The 15,090-nt window shown below is 44.5% G+C and overlaps 1 protein-coding gene and 1 long non-coding RNA gene across 2 annotated transcripts in view; one reads left to right on the plus strand and one right to left on the minus strand.

The window, feature by feature from the left end:
• Window positions 1-4,147: 4,147 nt before the first annotated feature.
• LOC123390997 lies at window positions 4,148-9,475 on the minus strand. Its single transcript, XR_006605630.1, has 2 exons — window positions 9,060-9,475; window positions 4,148-5,142 (listed from the first exon to the last, which is right to left on the minus strand). It is a non-coding gene; the product is annotated as an uncharacterized LOC123390997 (long non-coding RNA).
• A 137-nt stretch (window positions 9,476-9,612) lies between these two features.
• Window positions 9,613-15,090, plus strand: part of HSD17B2 (hydroxysteroid 17-beta dehydrogenase 2) — a 76,326-nt gene continuing 70,848 nt past the window's right edge. The window contains exon 1 of the mRNA XM_004753917.3: window positions 9,613-10,023. Within this exon, the coding sequence (XP_004753974.1) occupies window positions 9,777-10,023 (247 nt within the window). The 5' untranslated portion in view covers window positions 9,613-9,776. The remainder of the gene's footprint in view (window positions 10,024-15,090) is intronic.

Genomic DNA, 15,090 nt, shown 5'->3' on the forward strand with positions numbered 1-15,090 from the left:
AACATGAAATTTAACAGGGTTTTCGTTTTGATACAAATAAAAAATCTTATAAGGACAGGGAGATCTGAGCCTTACCAGAGGGTATGAAAAGACTTAGGAACTTTGCTTCTGGTAATGGCAAAGAAGATAATTAGGATGAACTGTCTGGCTGAGAGCTTATCCAAGAGAGCCAGATAAAATATAAAACATATCTCCTCAAAGACATGAAAATGCTGAAAGGAAACAACTGCCGACTTGAAATTCTATGCTCTCAAAGTGAAACTATCCTTCGAAAATGATAATGAAGACATTTTCAGAAAAAAAAAAAAGCAAAACAAAACAAAAACAGATTTTATCACTAGCACCCACACTAAAGAAATACTAAAGAAAGGGGCCGCTGGGTGGGCTACTTAGTTAAGCATCTGACCCTTGGTTTTGGCTCAGGTCATGATCTCAGGGTTGTGAGATCAAGCCCAACATCGGGTTCCAAGCTCAGTGATGAGTCTGCTAAAGTTTCTCGCTCCTGCCACCCCTCCCTGTGCTCTCTCTCCCTCTCAAATAAATAAATAAATCTTTAAAAAAGAAAAAGAAATACTTAAAAATAATGATCTCAAGGGCAAGCATGGAGATAATGGGAAGGAATGAGAAGCCACAAAAGGGTCACTACTTTGTTGCAAAATCTAAATGAATGTTGACTGTATAAAACAAACATCATAATATCCTGGGGCATTTGACATATGTAGATAACAAAAATTTATGAGGACTATAAGCATACAACTCGGGACGGTGGGGAATGGTGTGCGAATGTTCAAAGGTCCTGGTATGACCTACCAAGGGAGCAAAAATACCAAGTCACAGAGGACTTTGGTAATTCATTTAAGTAACCGTTAAAAGAATCACAAACGTGCTTGTCAAGGTAATGAGGGGGGAGGGTGGAAGAATAACAAAGAATAATTCATTAAAAGGAAGTCAAGATAGTAGAAGAAAAGTAATGAAGAATAGAAAAGACTAATAGCAGGGAACCCATAAAATGATAGATCTAAAGTCAACATACCCATATTTAGTGAAATGTAAATAAATGCACGAAATTGTTTGCTTTCAAGAGAAAGTTAAAGACTGTTACCCTGGAAAAGAAAACAAGTACTCTAGTGTCTGGTGCTTCGAAGAGACGTGTCTGAACTGTACGAATACAGCATAATTAAAGCTAGAGGGGTAAAAAGACCCAACTGTGATGCATGGATCCCTGGAACCAAACAGTCTTTCTGAGCACATGTGAACCTTTACAGAAGTCAACTATGCGACGGGCCTCGGAGCAAGGCTCAAGATATTTCAAAGGACTGAAATCACACATAACATGCTTTCAACTTGAGTAAAGTTAGAAAGCGCAGTAAGATATCACTAAAATTTCCCATGCGAAATTATAATGTGCATTTTTAAAAAGATTTTATGTATTTATTTCAGACAGAGAGAAAGAGCGAGAGCAAGAGAGAGAGAGCACACAAGCATGAGAAGGGAGAGGGGAGAGACAGAAACAGACCCCCCACGGAGTAGGGAGCCCAACTCTGGGCTTGATCCCAGGACCCTGAGATCATGACCTGAGCTGAAAGCAGACACTTAACCAACTGAGCCAACCAGGCATCCCTGAAATTATAAAATACATTTCTAAATAACTCATGTAACGAAGAACAAATCCTAGTAGAAATTATAAAATATTTTTCATTGAACAGTAATGAAAACAGTACATACCAAACATGGGGAATGCAGCTCAGACATACTTAAAAATATTGTACAACCTTAAAATGCATATAGTTAAAAAAAGGGCGGGGGCTAAAAGATCATCCATCTAACGAAGTTAGAAAAAACTTGATAAAGCGCTTCATAAAGAGAATACCACATGGTCAACTGACATATGAAAATGTATTCAAAATTAGTAGTCATCAGAGAAAAGAACTCAATTAGATCCAACTGCAGACATAGCTGAATAGTTCAAATTAAGAAGTCTGACAATACCAAACTTGAGGAAGGATGTGGAGCCCATAGAACTTTCATAGTCTACTTGGAAATGGTACAATCGTTTTTTAGGGAGGAAATGGCACCGAAGCTGGATTCATGCACGTACCATGGATTCCGTAGTTCTACTCCACTGAATGGACCCAAGGGCAATAACTACACATGTACTTCAAGAGATGTTTATAAGAATACCTATAGCAGGGGCGCCTGGGTGGCTCAGTGAGTTAAAGCCTCTGTCTTCAGCTCAGGTCATGATCTCAGTGAGTTAAAGCCTCTGTCTTCAGCTCAGGTCATGATCTCAGGGTCCTGGGATCGAGCCCCGCATCGGGCTCTCTGCTCAGCAGGGAGCCTGCTTTCCCTTCACTCTCTGCCTGCCTCTCTGCCTACTTGTGCTCTCTCTCTCTGTGTCAAATAAATAAATAAAATCTTAAAAAAAAAAAAAGAATATTGATAGCAGAGGCGCCTGGGTGGCTCAGTCGGCTAGGCGTCTGACTCTGGATTTCGGCTCAGATCATGATCTTGGGATCTTGAGGTTGAGTCCCGCCTCCCGCTCTGTGCTTAGCCTGGAGCCTGCTTGAAATTCTCTCTTCTCTTCCCTCTGCCCCTCACCCAGTGTGCATGCACACCCACACTCTCTAATAAATAAATAAAATCTTTAAAAAAGAGAGAATATTTATAGTAGCGCCAGTCACGATAGCCAGCAAAATGAAAAACTAATTTTTCCATTAATACAATGGAGAAACAAATAGAGGGATATTTATGCAACAAAATGCCTTGCAGCCGAGGTTGGCAAAATGCTTATGTAAAGAAGAAGATAGTAAATATTTTCGGCTTTGCCAGCCAGCCTTATGCTCTGTTTTTCAACTAACCAACTTTGTCATTGTGGCAGGAAAGCAGACACAGAAATGAGTAAATAAATGAGCATGGCTGCACGCCAATAAAACCTCATTTACCAAAACAAGTTAACAGACCAGATTTGCCCCATTGGCTGCAGTTGGCTAACCCTTGCTTTCTACAGTGAAAATGAGTTATGCATACAACCTGGATGGAGGAATCTGCACAGTGTCGAATGACCAGCTGACATTAATATTATATAATTGTATTTACATAAGGTTTAACAAAACAGGCAAAGCAAAATCATTCTGTTAAAAGTCAGGATAGTGGTTATTTTTGAGGAAGAGAGAAAGGACAGTAATTGGGAGGGAGCACGAGAGGGGTTTCTGGGGGCTGCTGGCAATGTTCTTCTTCTTGACCAAAGGAATTTCTTTTATTCATTGGGATAGATACATATATTATTACACACACAATTATATATAAATTATAAAATATAAATATGTTTGTGTGTAATATGTTTATAATAATATATATTACTGTGTATGAGTAGGAATCCTGCTGCATATGTATATGTAGAAATAAAACTGTACTATCTTCATAATTTTTTGCAAATCTATTCTAAAATAGAAAGATTACTCAAGGGCACCTGAGTGGCCCAGTTGGTTCGGCAACTGTTTTCAGCTCAGATCATGATCCTGGAGTCTCAGGACTCCACATTGGGCTCCCTGCTGAGCAGGGAGCCCACTTCCCCCTCTTTCTCTGCCTGCCTCTCTGCCTGCTTGTGATCTCTCTCTCTGTCAAATAAATAAATAAAATCTTAAAAAAAAATGTTACTTAGGGTGCCTGGGTGGCTCAGTGGGTTAAAGCCTCTGCCTTCGGCTCCGGTCATGATCTCAGGGTCCTGGAATCGAGTCCTGCATTGGGCTCTCTGCTTGGCGGGGAGCCTGCTTCTTCCTCTCTCTCTCCGCCTGCCTCTCTGCCTACTTGTGATCTCTCTCTGTCAAATAAATAAATCTTTTAAAAAACAAAAGTTTATTTAAACATATTTTTATTGCTATATTTATTTTTAGTATAAAAATAAATTTACTATCATATTCATAGAGGTACAAGTCTAGAACAATAAATTATATTTTATAAAATTATTCATATTTATCATATTTCTATATTATTATATATTTAAATAAACTTTCAACTTTGGAATAGCTTTAGGCTTACAGAAAAATTTGAAGACAGGATGGAGTTCATGAATACCGATACTCACTTTCCTGTTCTCACAGTTTCCATTATTCTGGGGCATTTGTCACAACTACTGAACCAATATGGATACATTCTCATGAACTAAAGTTCATACTTTATTTGGAGCTCCTTAGTATTTACCTGATGTCCGTGTTCTGCTGCAGGGTCCCATCCAAGATCCCTCATGACATCGACCCAGCCAAGATCCCGTGTGACATTGACCCATCCGAGATCCTGCGTGACATTGACTGCTCAGGGTTCCTTAGCTTCCCCTTGTCTGTGGCCATTTCTCAGAAGTTCCTTGTTTTGGATAAACTTGGCAGTGCTGATCAGGCCTTTTGTAGAATGTTCTGCATTTTCATCACATGACTTATCACTATTGATGCCGACCTTGATCACCTGGTTGAGGTTGTGGTTGTCACGTTTCTCCAGTGTCCAATTACTCTGTTTCCCTGTCTCCACGCTGTGCTCCTCAGAAGGAAACCATCTGTGCAGCCAAGCTCGTGAAGTGTGAGTTCTGTGTCACCTCCTTGAGTGGAGAATAGCTGCACAAGTTTTTTGGGGCATTTTCCCATGTGAGATATTTGTCTCTTTTCCTCCATTTATTTATTTATTCATTCATTCCATCATTAACTTATAGCCATAGGGACCCTTGGATATTTACTGACATTTACATTTTGGACAATTTCTCCCCATGTATTTTACAAAAAAAAATTTAATGACAAGAAAATTCCTACAAAAACTGAAATTTTATTTGATTGCAAACACAGTGTCAATTAAATAAGTCAGTTGTCAAAAAATCAAACGAGGCTTTGGACCTATAAATAAGAATGTTGCATCATGGCCAGGGGAGGTAATAATCTTGCTCTATTCTGTACCATTTGCCAAAAAAAAAAAAAAAAAAAAAAAAGACCAGGCTGCTAAGGATCCTGAAAACCTTTTACAGTACATAAAATATGAAACCTACTTGAAATGAATGATAATCGTTGAGTTCAGACATCTTCACCCCACACAGTCGATGAAAGAACAAAGATTTGACCCAGCCTCAATTTCTGGTTGTCTTTTGGCTTTTTTCCTCTCCCACTGTATGAAATAGAAAATGAGATATAGAATATTTACACAATGACAAATCAACATTCAAGACATTACTTATCACCCAAAAGTATGAAAATCACAACAAATCTTGTGTTATCAGCAAGACTGCCCTGAGCTCTGTGAGATGATCTGTTATTACCTGTCCCAGCCAGTCCACCCCTTGAAGTTTGGGTCACCATGACGTCAACACGTGGTCTATCCCTGCTTGGTGAATCACATGATCACCAGGCTACTCTCTCCAGTTACTGCAACAGCATGATTTTTTAAGTGTTTGAACTCTGTATTGTTTTGTTTTTAAGATTTTACCTATTTACTTGAGAGAGAGAAAACAGAAGGAGAAACAGACTCCCCGGTGAGCAGAGAGCCGGATGTCAGGTTCCACGCCAGGACCTTGAGAGCAGATATTTAATTTGTGGAGCCATTCACGTGCCCCAAGGGATTGAACTCTCAATCATGTGGCTGCTTCAGGCACTTGGCACCTGAAAATCCACATAATGACGTCTACAAGGGGCAATTAAGACAACTGAGGACTGTCAACCTGGAGAAAGAAGAAAGCAATCTTCAAATATCTGAAAGAAAAGGACTAGATGTGGTCTAGAGGAGAACTTCCTCATGGTATCCTCAATTGGAAAGTCAGCCTCCAGGGGCTTTGCTGTGCCTGTGACAAGATAACCACTTGGTGGAGATGTCACAGAGACAATCTAATGGGAAGGTACTTCACATTCTCTTCTAAACTCAAGGGTTCTAAGAGGGCTCATTCCAGGATTCTCAGAAATGTTGTTTGTTTTGGCACAGGTTGGGAAATCCTCTCTTATGGGTAAAGAGATCTTGCCTTCAGAGGTACCCTCTGGAAGGCCCATCTGCCAGCAGAAGGAAACAGCACATTGACCCATTGTCATCATTAGTGATAATAGCTTGGTTTAATTGGCTCCTTTCTCCAGGAAAGTGAAGAAGCAGCTTGCAAAAAATGGGACACTTCCGTGTATGGATGGCCTCAAGGATAGCCCTAAAACAAAATGATGGGGACAAAAAGGAGGTACAAATTAGCTCAGCCAGATAGAGGAGGTCCTCGTTCAGAGACAGAGCAGCCCTCAGATAGACTAGGATCCTAATGTCCTCATTCAGGAGTCAGCGGGGTTGGGCATGTCTCGTTGGAGAATTCTGCAGCTCCATCTGTACTCCCAGTTGGTATAAAGCCTCCCTTTCCCCATCACCCACCCCACTGGTCACTGCTCCTGTGACAGCTTCTCCCCAAGGTCAGGAACTGGGTTCATGTTATTCTCTGCTGAATTCCCTCATGGCTGGTGCAGAATCTGCCATCTAGAAGGCACTCTGGAAAGATTTGCTCTTTCCTTTACTCATTCAAAACTGTTAATTATGTACATGCAATGTGACAGGCACCAGGCTAGACATTTGGTGCACAGTGAATAAAAAACAAAACACAGATACGGTTCTCGCCTTCTTGAAGATCATGGTCAAGTAGGAGAGACAGAACAGAACAGTCTTTTTTTTTTTTTTTTTTTTAAAGATTTTATTTACTTATTTGAGAGCAAGTGCGAGCAAGCGAGCACAAGCAGGGGAAGTGGCAGGCAGAGGGAGAAGCAGGCTCCCTGCCGAGCAAGGAGCCTGACGTGGGACTTGATCCCAGGACCCTGGGATCATAACTTGAGCCAAAGTCAGATGCTCAATGAACTGAGCCATCCAGGCATCCTGAGACAGAATAGCCTTAAAGAGAAACCGTGTTCAGAGTTATGAAAGGAGCTAAGAGGCAGCATGTGATCCCAACAGTCCTCCCATCAGGACCGGGCCCATAGGCAGGTGAGTGGCTCAGTCCATTGAGTGTCTCTGTTGGCTCAGGTCATGATCTCAGGGGTGTGAGATCGAGCCCCACGTTGGGGTTGGTTCTCAGCGCAGAGTCTGCTTGGGATTCTCTCCTTCTGCCTCTGCTCCTCCCCGCGCTGGGGTGCTCTCTCACTCTCTCAAATAAATAAATAAACCTAAAAAAAAGTAAAAAGTAAAAAATAAAAAACCCAAACACTAAAAAACCCAAGGGGGCTGGGTTCCCTTTCTTCAGGAGAGGAAATGGAGCCTCAGGAAAGGCCAGTAAGCGGCAGAGTCAGGATTCGAACTCGGTTGCACAGGGCTTTACAGCTCACCACCCTAATATTGTGGACCTCCTGCCCCGGCAGAGGGCACGGAGCATCCTTACCTAGACGTCTGTGTCATGGCAGCTTTTGCCCTCTCCTCGGGAGCCCCAGGACCAAGCAGCTGGGAAGCCCAGTGGGCTGCCACCAGGAGCAGATTTGCTTCATTTTCCGTGGTTGCGCCCACATGAGGAAACCCACAAGGGTGTTACGCTCCAGCCCTAGTGTGGGAGCCACTGAGGAAACACCAAGGCCCCCAGCAAAGAGCCCGAATTCGTTCTGCACCCTCCCCCAGAAAGCTCTCCTATACCGGAGCGCCTGGGTGGCGAGGCCATGAGGCCCAGGAGAGGTCCCTGCTCCCGGGATGGGTGTGCACACGGCCCACAGGAGGGAATAGGGTGTGTGGAAGGAAGGGGATCTCCAGGAATTCCAAATCCTCACCCCGACGCTTCCTGGCCTGGAGCCAGCAACATCTCCCCACCTCAGGTGTCCCTGTGGCTGGGAAGGCAGACGGGAGGTGCCATTGCCGTGCACAAGACCCCTGGAAGACCTTTGTCATCACCCCACACAGTTCCGCGGACAGTGAGGTCCACGAGTCGTGGCCTCCCACCTGGTCTCCCGTGGGCATTGGGCTCCCTGCTCAGTGGGGGCTCTGCCTGGGGATTCTCTCTTGCTCTCCCTCTGCCCCTCCCCCTGCTCCCTTTATAAATCAATCAATCAATCAGTTGGTCCTTCCAGTATTGCAGGCAGCAGGAGCTAAGTGCTCTCTCTGGGTATTTTTTATTCTTTTACAGCTGAGGGGGGGGTCTAGGGAGGTAGACCCTCCTGACGGCCTAGTTTGGTAAGTGGCAGGGCTCAGGCTGGATGTGAATCCGGGTAATCTGACCTCCAACCGAGATCTTCTCTCTCCAGACAGGCCACCCCCCAGCCTTTATCAGAATCCCGGTGCCTCCCAGTCAGGTGCCTAGCACCTGTAAGATATCCCCTAAACCCAGCGGCGGACGAGGTAGGGGGGCTCTGGGGCTGTTGGTGCGGTCCCTGGTGGTCAGTACCTTCCTAAGGAATGGACCCTCTCCCAGCCGAGGCTTTCCTCTCTGTAAGCAAGCACAGGGCTCCACCATGAAGTGGTTCATGAGATTCCAACAAGGCAACAGGGAAGCTAGTTCCTAACATTCTGACTGTGTTTTATTTTTTTGCCTAAAGCAGGCAGTAGGGTGACCCAGAGCCACAGAAACAAGGCTGCTTGACTGCACTGCTGTGGGATCTTGAGCAAGTCTCTGTTTTGTTTTGTTTTTTACAAAGATGTTATTTATTTATTTGAGAGAGAGAGAGAAAGAGAGAGAGAGAGCACAAGCAGGGAAGGGCAGGAGGGAGAAAGAGACTTCCTGATGACCAGGGAGCCCTATGTGAGACTCAGTCCCAAGACCCCAGGATCATGATCGGAGCCGAAAGCAGACACCCAACAGACTGAGCCCCCCAGGCGCCCCTTGAGCAAGTCTCTTGACCTCTCTGTGCCTCAGTGTCCTCCCTTGTAAAATCATTACAAAGATAGAACCACCCTCACAAAGATACGTTTTCAAAGTGACTGGGGATATTGACTGCTGAGTCCCCACGGCCGGAGGAAAGCATGGCAGAGAAGACAGTTTGAAAAAAGAGAATGAATGAATAAGTAGCAGAACGCGGCTCCTGGCACCAGTAAGTAACAGTGGATATTGACCATTATAATTGTATTATAGTTGCTCTTATCTCTGCCTGGCATACCTCCTTGCTGGCAAGACCAGCACGCTTGTCCTCTGCCAAGAATCTCTTCCCCTGTATTGTATCTTCCCTCTCCATGCAGCACTTCAACCCGACGCATGTGGGAGATGGCATGCACACACGAACATGAAGTCTTCCCCTTCCAGATCTTCCAGACCTCACCGGTTGCCTGCGATTACGTGGGGGGCACGCGCGCGCACACACACACACACACACACACACATACCCTGATCCCCGTGCCCCACCCTGGCCAGACCCCACTCCCGGTCCGAAAAAGAACTTGACAGTAACACCCGGGCGCCTAAAGCAGAAGACGTTTCCTGTGAGCTAAAGGTTTTTTAATGACTGTTTGGATTGAATTCTGTCAATTATTACCCAACTAGTTATCTCGCCAGGGGTCATGAAAAAATAACCTGTGTGCTTTGCCGTGGGTGAGTCTGTGTGTTTGTCATGAGTGCAGGTGGCGTTGGGGGAGCTACTGAATAGGAAGTCATCTGGTATTTATATGAAACTGCTCTCCGGTTTCAATGACCCACCAAAAAAACAGGCCAGCATGAGTGTGCTTAATCCCTGCTCATCCGAAGTGTGCCAGAGCCGCTTCCTCCCCTCCCTTCTCGCCTCCTCTGTTCATATAACCCAGGCTGCCTCCAGCCAGCCTTTGCCCACTTGCTTCTCTGGTCCTGCAGCGCGTCTCTGAGAACGAGCACCTTCTTGGAGACCATGTGGCTCTGCCTGACTGTCACTGTTGTGCTGGGAGGCATAGCTCTTTGCAATGCCAGGAAGAGCCCGGGGCAGGCTGGAGGAAAGGTGGTCTGGCTGGCAGGCCTCTGGGGAGGGGCTTACCTGCTGCTCAGCCTGTCCCTGTCCTGGAGCCTGATCCTCTGCCTCCTGTCCTGTTTCCTCCTGTATACCTACCTGTCTGGTCAGGAGCTGCTACCTGTGGATCAAAAGGCAGTGCTGATCACAGGTAAGTGGACGGCTCTGCTGCTCTCACTCAGGGCGGAATCTGGCGCTGGCTTTGCTGCAGCGGGACTCTTTCAAATTAGGTTTCACGATAAAATACTTGGCATGGAGTAAATGAAAGCGCATTCCCAAGTGTCTTTTGCCTCAGGGTTTTGGTTCTTTTTTTCATGAGATGAACTGGAAGGGGCCGGGGGAAGATGAACGGACAAGGTCAAGGGCACCTAACAAAGCTGAGATTTTGTTCGTTTCTCAGGATAAAGAAACAGCAGCAAGCCTCCGGTGTTTCGTGTGTTTTCTTGCACCCAGGAAAGCTGCATCGGTTTACTTTAGGCTTAAATGGAATTTTGCTCTGAGATTAGTGTTTGGCTGTGTTGTGGGGTTGGGCTCTTGTTCTTTAGATGTGCAAGAAAGCTTGCAAAGTCAGCCTCTCCTGAGACTCTGCTGTGTTTTTGAAATATCGAAGGGACTCTTACCCAGGTTGGAAATTTTGCAGTTTGCTGCTGTCAAGAAACTGTGCCTTTTGTCTTCAAATCTGTCATCAGACCGCTAATGTTTCTTAATTGAATCAGGTTGGCTGTGTGTCTGGAAAGCAGTTGCCTGTTAGCTCAGTGGCCAGTTTTTTTCTTCTTTGTGTTTTTTTTTCCACTGCAAGTGTGAGGCCAAATTAAATTCCTCTGTGTTGTAAAACTGGTTTGTTTGGTTGTGAAGTTCGAGCTTGGACCGGGCTGTAATTAGGATTACCCACCTTTATCCTAACGCAGAACGGCATGCCAAGGTGGGGCATAAGCTGCCAAAGCATGTGCCCCAAGGTCATCGCCCCACATGCTGCCCCTGCTGGGATGAAGGCAAACTTGGCGTGTGGATGGCAGAAAACCGGGCTCTTCTCGATTCACTGAGATATGGACTGTCGAGTGACCTGTCCATTTTGCCTTTGACGTTAACCCAATAATAAAATTCTCTCTTAAGATAAGACACAGGCGAGGGGCGCTTGGGTGGCTCAGTGGGTTAAAGCCTCTGCCTTCAGCTCAGGTCATGATCTCAGGATCCTGGGATCGAGCCCGCAGCGGGCTCTCTGCTCGGCGGGGAGCCTGCTTCCTCCTCTCTCTCTCTGCCTACCTCTCTGCCTATTTGTGATCTCTGTCTGTCAAATAAATGAATAAAATCTTAAAAAAAAAAAAGATAAAACACTGGTGAGAGATTTGGAATGTTATGGAAAACAAGCTTCTTCAATGGGTGTGTGTGTTGGGGGGAGGGGGCGGGGAACAACCCAAACAGTTCACACGAATCCAAAAGAAAAGAGAGAAAGCCCAAATTAATAAAATTCTGAATGAAAAGGGAGAGATCACAACTAACACCAAGGAAGTAGAAACAATTATCAGAAATTATCAACAGTTATATGCCAATAAGCTAAGCAACCTAGATGAAATGGATGTATTCCTGGAAAACTATAAACTCCCAAAATTGAACCAGGAAGAAATTAACAACCTGAATAGACCGATATCTAGTAATGAGATCGAAGCAGTGATCAAAAACCTCCCAAAAAACAAGAGCCCAGGACCTGATGGATTCCCTGGGGAATTCTACCAAACTTTCAAAGAAGAAATAACACCTATTCTCCTGAAGCTGTTTCAAAAAATTGAAGCAGAAGGAAAACTTCCAGACTCTTTCTATGAAGCCAGCATTACCCTGATCCCCAAACCAGGCAAAGACCCTACCAAAAAGGATAATTTCAGACCAGTATCACTGATGAATATGGATGCTAAGATTCTCAACAAGATCCTAGCCAACAGGATCCAACAGCACACTAAAAACATTATCCACCATGACCAGGCGGGATTCATCCCTGGGCTACAAGGATGGCTCAACATTCGCAAATCAATCGATGTGATACAACAAATTAATATGAGAAGAGAGAAGAACCACATGATCCTCTCAGTTGATGCAGAAAAAGCATTTGACAAAATCCAGCATCCGTCCTGATTAAAACGCTTCAAAGTATAGGGATAGAGGGAACATTCCTGAACTTCATAAAATCTATCTATATGAAAGACCCACAGCAAATATCATCCTCAATGGGGAAAAGCTTGCAGCCTTTCCTTTGAGATCAGGAACACGATAAGGATGCCCACTCTCACCACTCTTGTTCAACATAGTATTAGAAGTCCTCGCAACAGCAATCAGACAACAAAGAGAAATAAAAGGTATCCAAATTGGCAATGAAGAAGTCAAACTCTCTCTCTTCACAAACAGTTCAAAGGTGGAAAATAGAGTCGATCAGTGGGATGTTAACCTGAAGGATACTTAGTATCGTCTGGAATCATGCAGCTAGAAGATGGGGTGGGCTTTCCACTTATCACTAGCATTCTTACGGGGGGGGGGGCTGAATGAAAATCTGTAACAGCAGTGGAAAATCCTCTGTTGTGTGTGTAGTATCGGGTACCCAGGGTCTTCAGAAGAATTGCAGATTTTTATTTATTGTACTTTCCTACGTGCCAGAAAGAAGATGGAACAATAAAGTATGTTTTAAAAAAAAATCTGTGCTTGACGCTAACAGGACACGATCTCTTGGAGGTCCAACTAGTCCTGGAAAATCAATTTTAGGGAGCAGTACTTCTCAGGCTAATAAGTAAAAATAGCAAACTTTGGAGTAAACTCTGACAGACTTCGAGGTGACAGAGAAAACGGGAATTAGTGCTTGTTTATTTTTCTTGTCAATGCACTTTATCCTCTGTTTTTGAAGAAGGAGGCATGCAGAAATGCACAAAATACACACCCAAGTCAGTGAGCTGACATCAGCCGTTGAAATGTCCTGACTTGTGTTTTGTTGCGTGTAAAATGACTGATTCAATTAGGAACTCAAACCCAGTGACTAATCCCTCCATGAAATGTTTAGCAATTAGACAGCTTAGAATTAAGAAAGGGGCTACATCCATTGACAGGTGACTGCAATGTCCCCTTTACGATTCTTAGTCATTTTCATGAGGAATGTAACATTCTAGAGATTCTAGAGGTTTCCAGACCTTTGCACGAAATGGAGAAATTTAAAATGAATTCACCTAGTTAGACCAGAACTCATTATAAATAAGGCAGCATGACTCGGAATAGTAATCTTTGTTTCAGGTCAGCTTATGTTCTAAATGGGTTCACATTTTAGTGTGGTTAAAGACCTGTGACACTATATATCAAAAGCCATAGGTTTTATTCCTTTATCAGAGAAGTCAAGATTTGGAAACTTGTCTGAAAAAAATAATCTGAAATATGGGAAAAGGTAGACGCAAAACAACATGGCACGTTCACAACGTTGTTCGGCACCATCATTTACAATCATGAACTATCATAAGCGACAAAAATGGTGATAAGTTACCGTCTGTACTCTGGGTATAACAACGGACAGGGTTAAGGATGACAACCATAGGACTATGTCACAAAATGGAAAACTGGGCTGACGGAAGACCCAGGGGCTCCATGTGTTTGAATAAGACTGTTCCCGTGTTAGAGGGATAGGATGCCGTGAATGGCTGGGTTTGAGCACTAGTGTTTGTTTTCCCCGTAGAATTCCTCCAGTGCAGTTCTAGTCCTTATATAATGAAAACATTTTAAGAAGAGATCATTTTAAAAGGATGGAGTCCATTTCAGTGCCTACTTAATTACAGACCCAAGTGTAAGATAATTACAAAGACAAGTTGGAAAACAGTAACATTTTTCTTTGGGTCCCTTATGTCATTTTGCTAAGATATTCAAAGGTCTTTTGTCTCGGAGACCTGTCATTATGGTGAGAAAAAATAGGCAAGCATAGAGCTTCTGAAACATCATGTATGTCTTCAAGGCTACAGTGGCCATTCAGTTTTTTAAATGGCAGTGAAATTCGTGCAGAGTAGACCTATGTGCTTGCGACAGCATCTCAGGCACAACATAATGGGAAAAAGATGTTGAAGTCTGACAGGCCTGGGTTCGAATCCTGCATTTAGCTTGATTTAGGCTGTATTCTCCAGAAGCAGGGCTTGAGATGAGGATGTGTGTGTAAAGGATTTAATAGGAAGGTTTCCAAGCAGCACTGGTCTGGGGATAGAAGACAGAGTGGACAGGGATGGGGTGGAAGCCAAGCCAGGGTTCACCCCCCAGGGGACCTGGCTGAGGGTCATGTTGGCTTAATCGCCTGGGTGGATCTGGAGGCAGTTAGAGTCACACACGAACACATGAGAGCTGTCCCCATTGGGGGCCAGGAAGCTGTAGTCCCAATGCCCTCACACCTGTCAGTCATTAGTTAAGGGCTGTCTGGGGTGGCGAGGTGGGGAGGCTTTAACTCCTGGCACTTGTGGCTTTCCATGTTCACTGACAAAGTGAGCTCTGGTGTCCTGGGCAGTCCTGGGACAAAGTCGCATCTGCTGGCTGCTGAGAGTGGAGAACTCCATGGATAAGAGCACACAGAATGGCCAAAGGATCTGGAGCAGGGCAACATTACCTGTTATATAACTCTTAGCAGCTATGTGACCGTTGGTACCCAGCTTTGGCCTCTTGAATTTCTGTTTTCTCTTCCATAGACTAGAAATGACAGTATGCACACTCTCTGTCTTATAGATGACTTTTGGTGGATGAGACAGAGGGAGAAGGAAAGCGGGAAGGAGGAAAAGAGGTGGGGAGGAGGAGGTGATTTTTGTGCATCAGGTAGGGAGGGGAAAGATTGAAGGGCAGGGTTGGGTAGAACAAAGAACACACAAGTCTGAAAAAGAAATGGAGAGAAGAAACATCCGTTTATTCATGCAACAACTATTTATTGAGTGCTGGGGATGTGTGGTGTACTACCTAGAAGCAGTGGGGGAAGAAAATGAAAGCCCATGAAAATTCTACATTGTCAAGTCAGGGTTCTCAGTTTCCCTTGATCTTCAACCACTGGGCTTCTTCCTCCTCTGAGGTGGTGCATTTTCCTGCTCAGCCTACCCTTTGAAATAGGTGGAAAACACCAAGGTAACCGATTTCCTGCCCTTGGACTTTTCATCCCGGCCCCTCCGACTTTTCCAGCCGCCTCCATTCAGCATCTTGTTGGGTGCAGGGCCCACACGTGAGGGCTTTA

This window comes from Mustela putorius, unplaced genomic scaffold (genome assembly GCF_011764305.1).
Source record: "Mustela putorius furo isolate JIRA1106 unplaced genomic scaffold, ASM1176430v1.1 tig00000174_pilon_pilon_pilon, whole genome shotgun sequence".
In the NCBI taxonomy this organism is placed as follows: domain Eukaryota; kingdom Metazoa; phylum Chordata; class Mammalia; order Carnivora; family Mustelidae; genus Mustela; species Mustela putorius.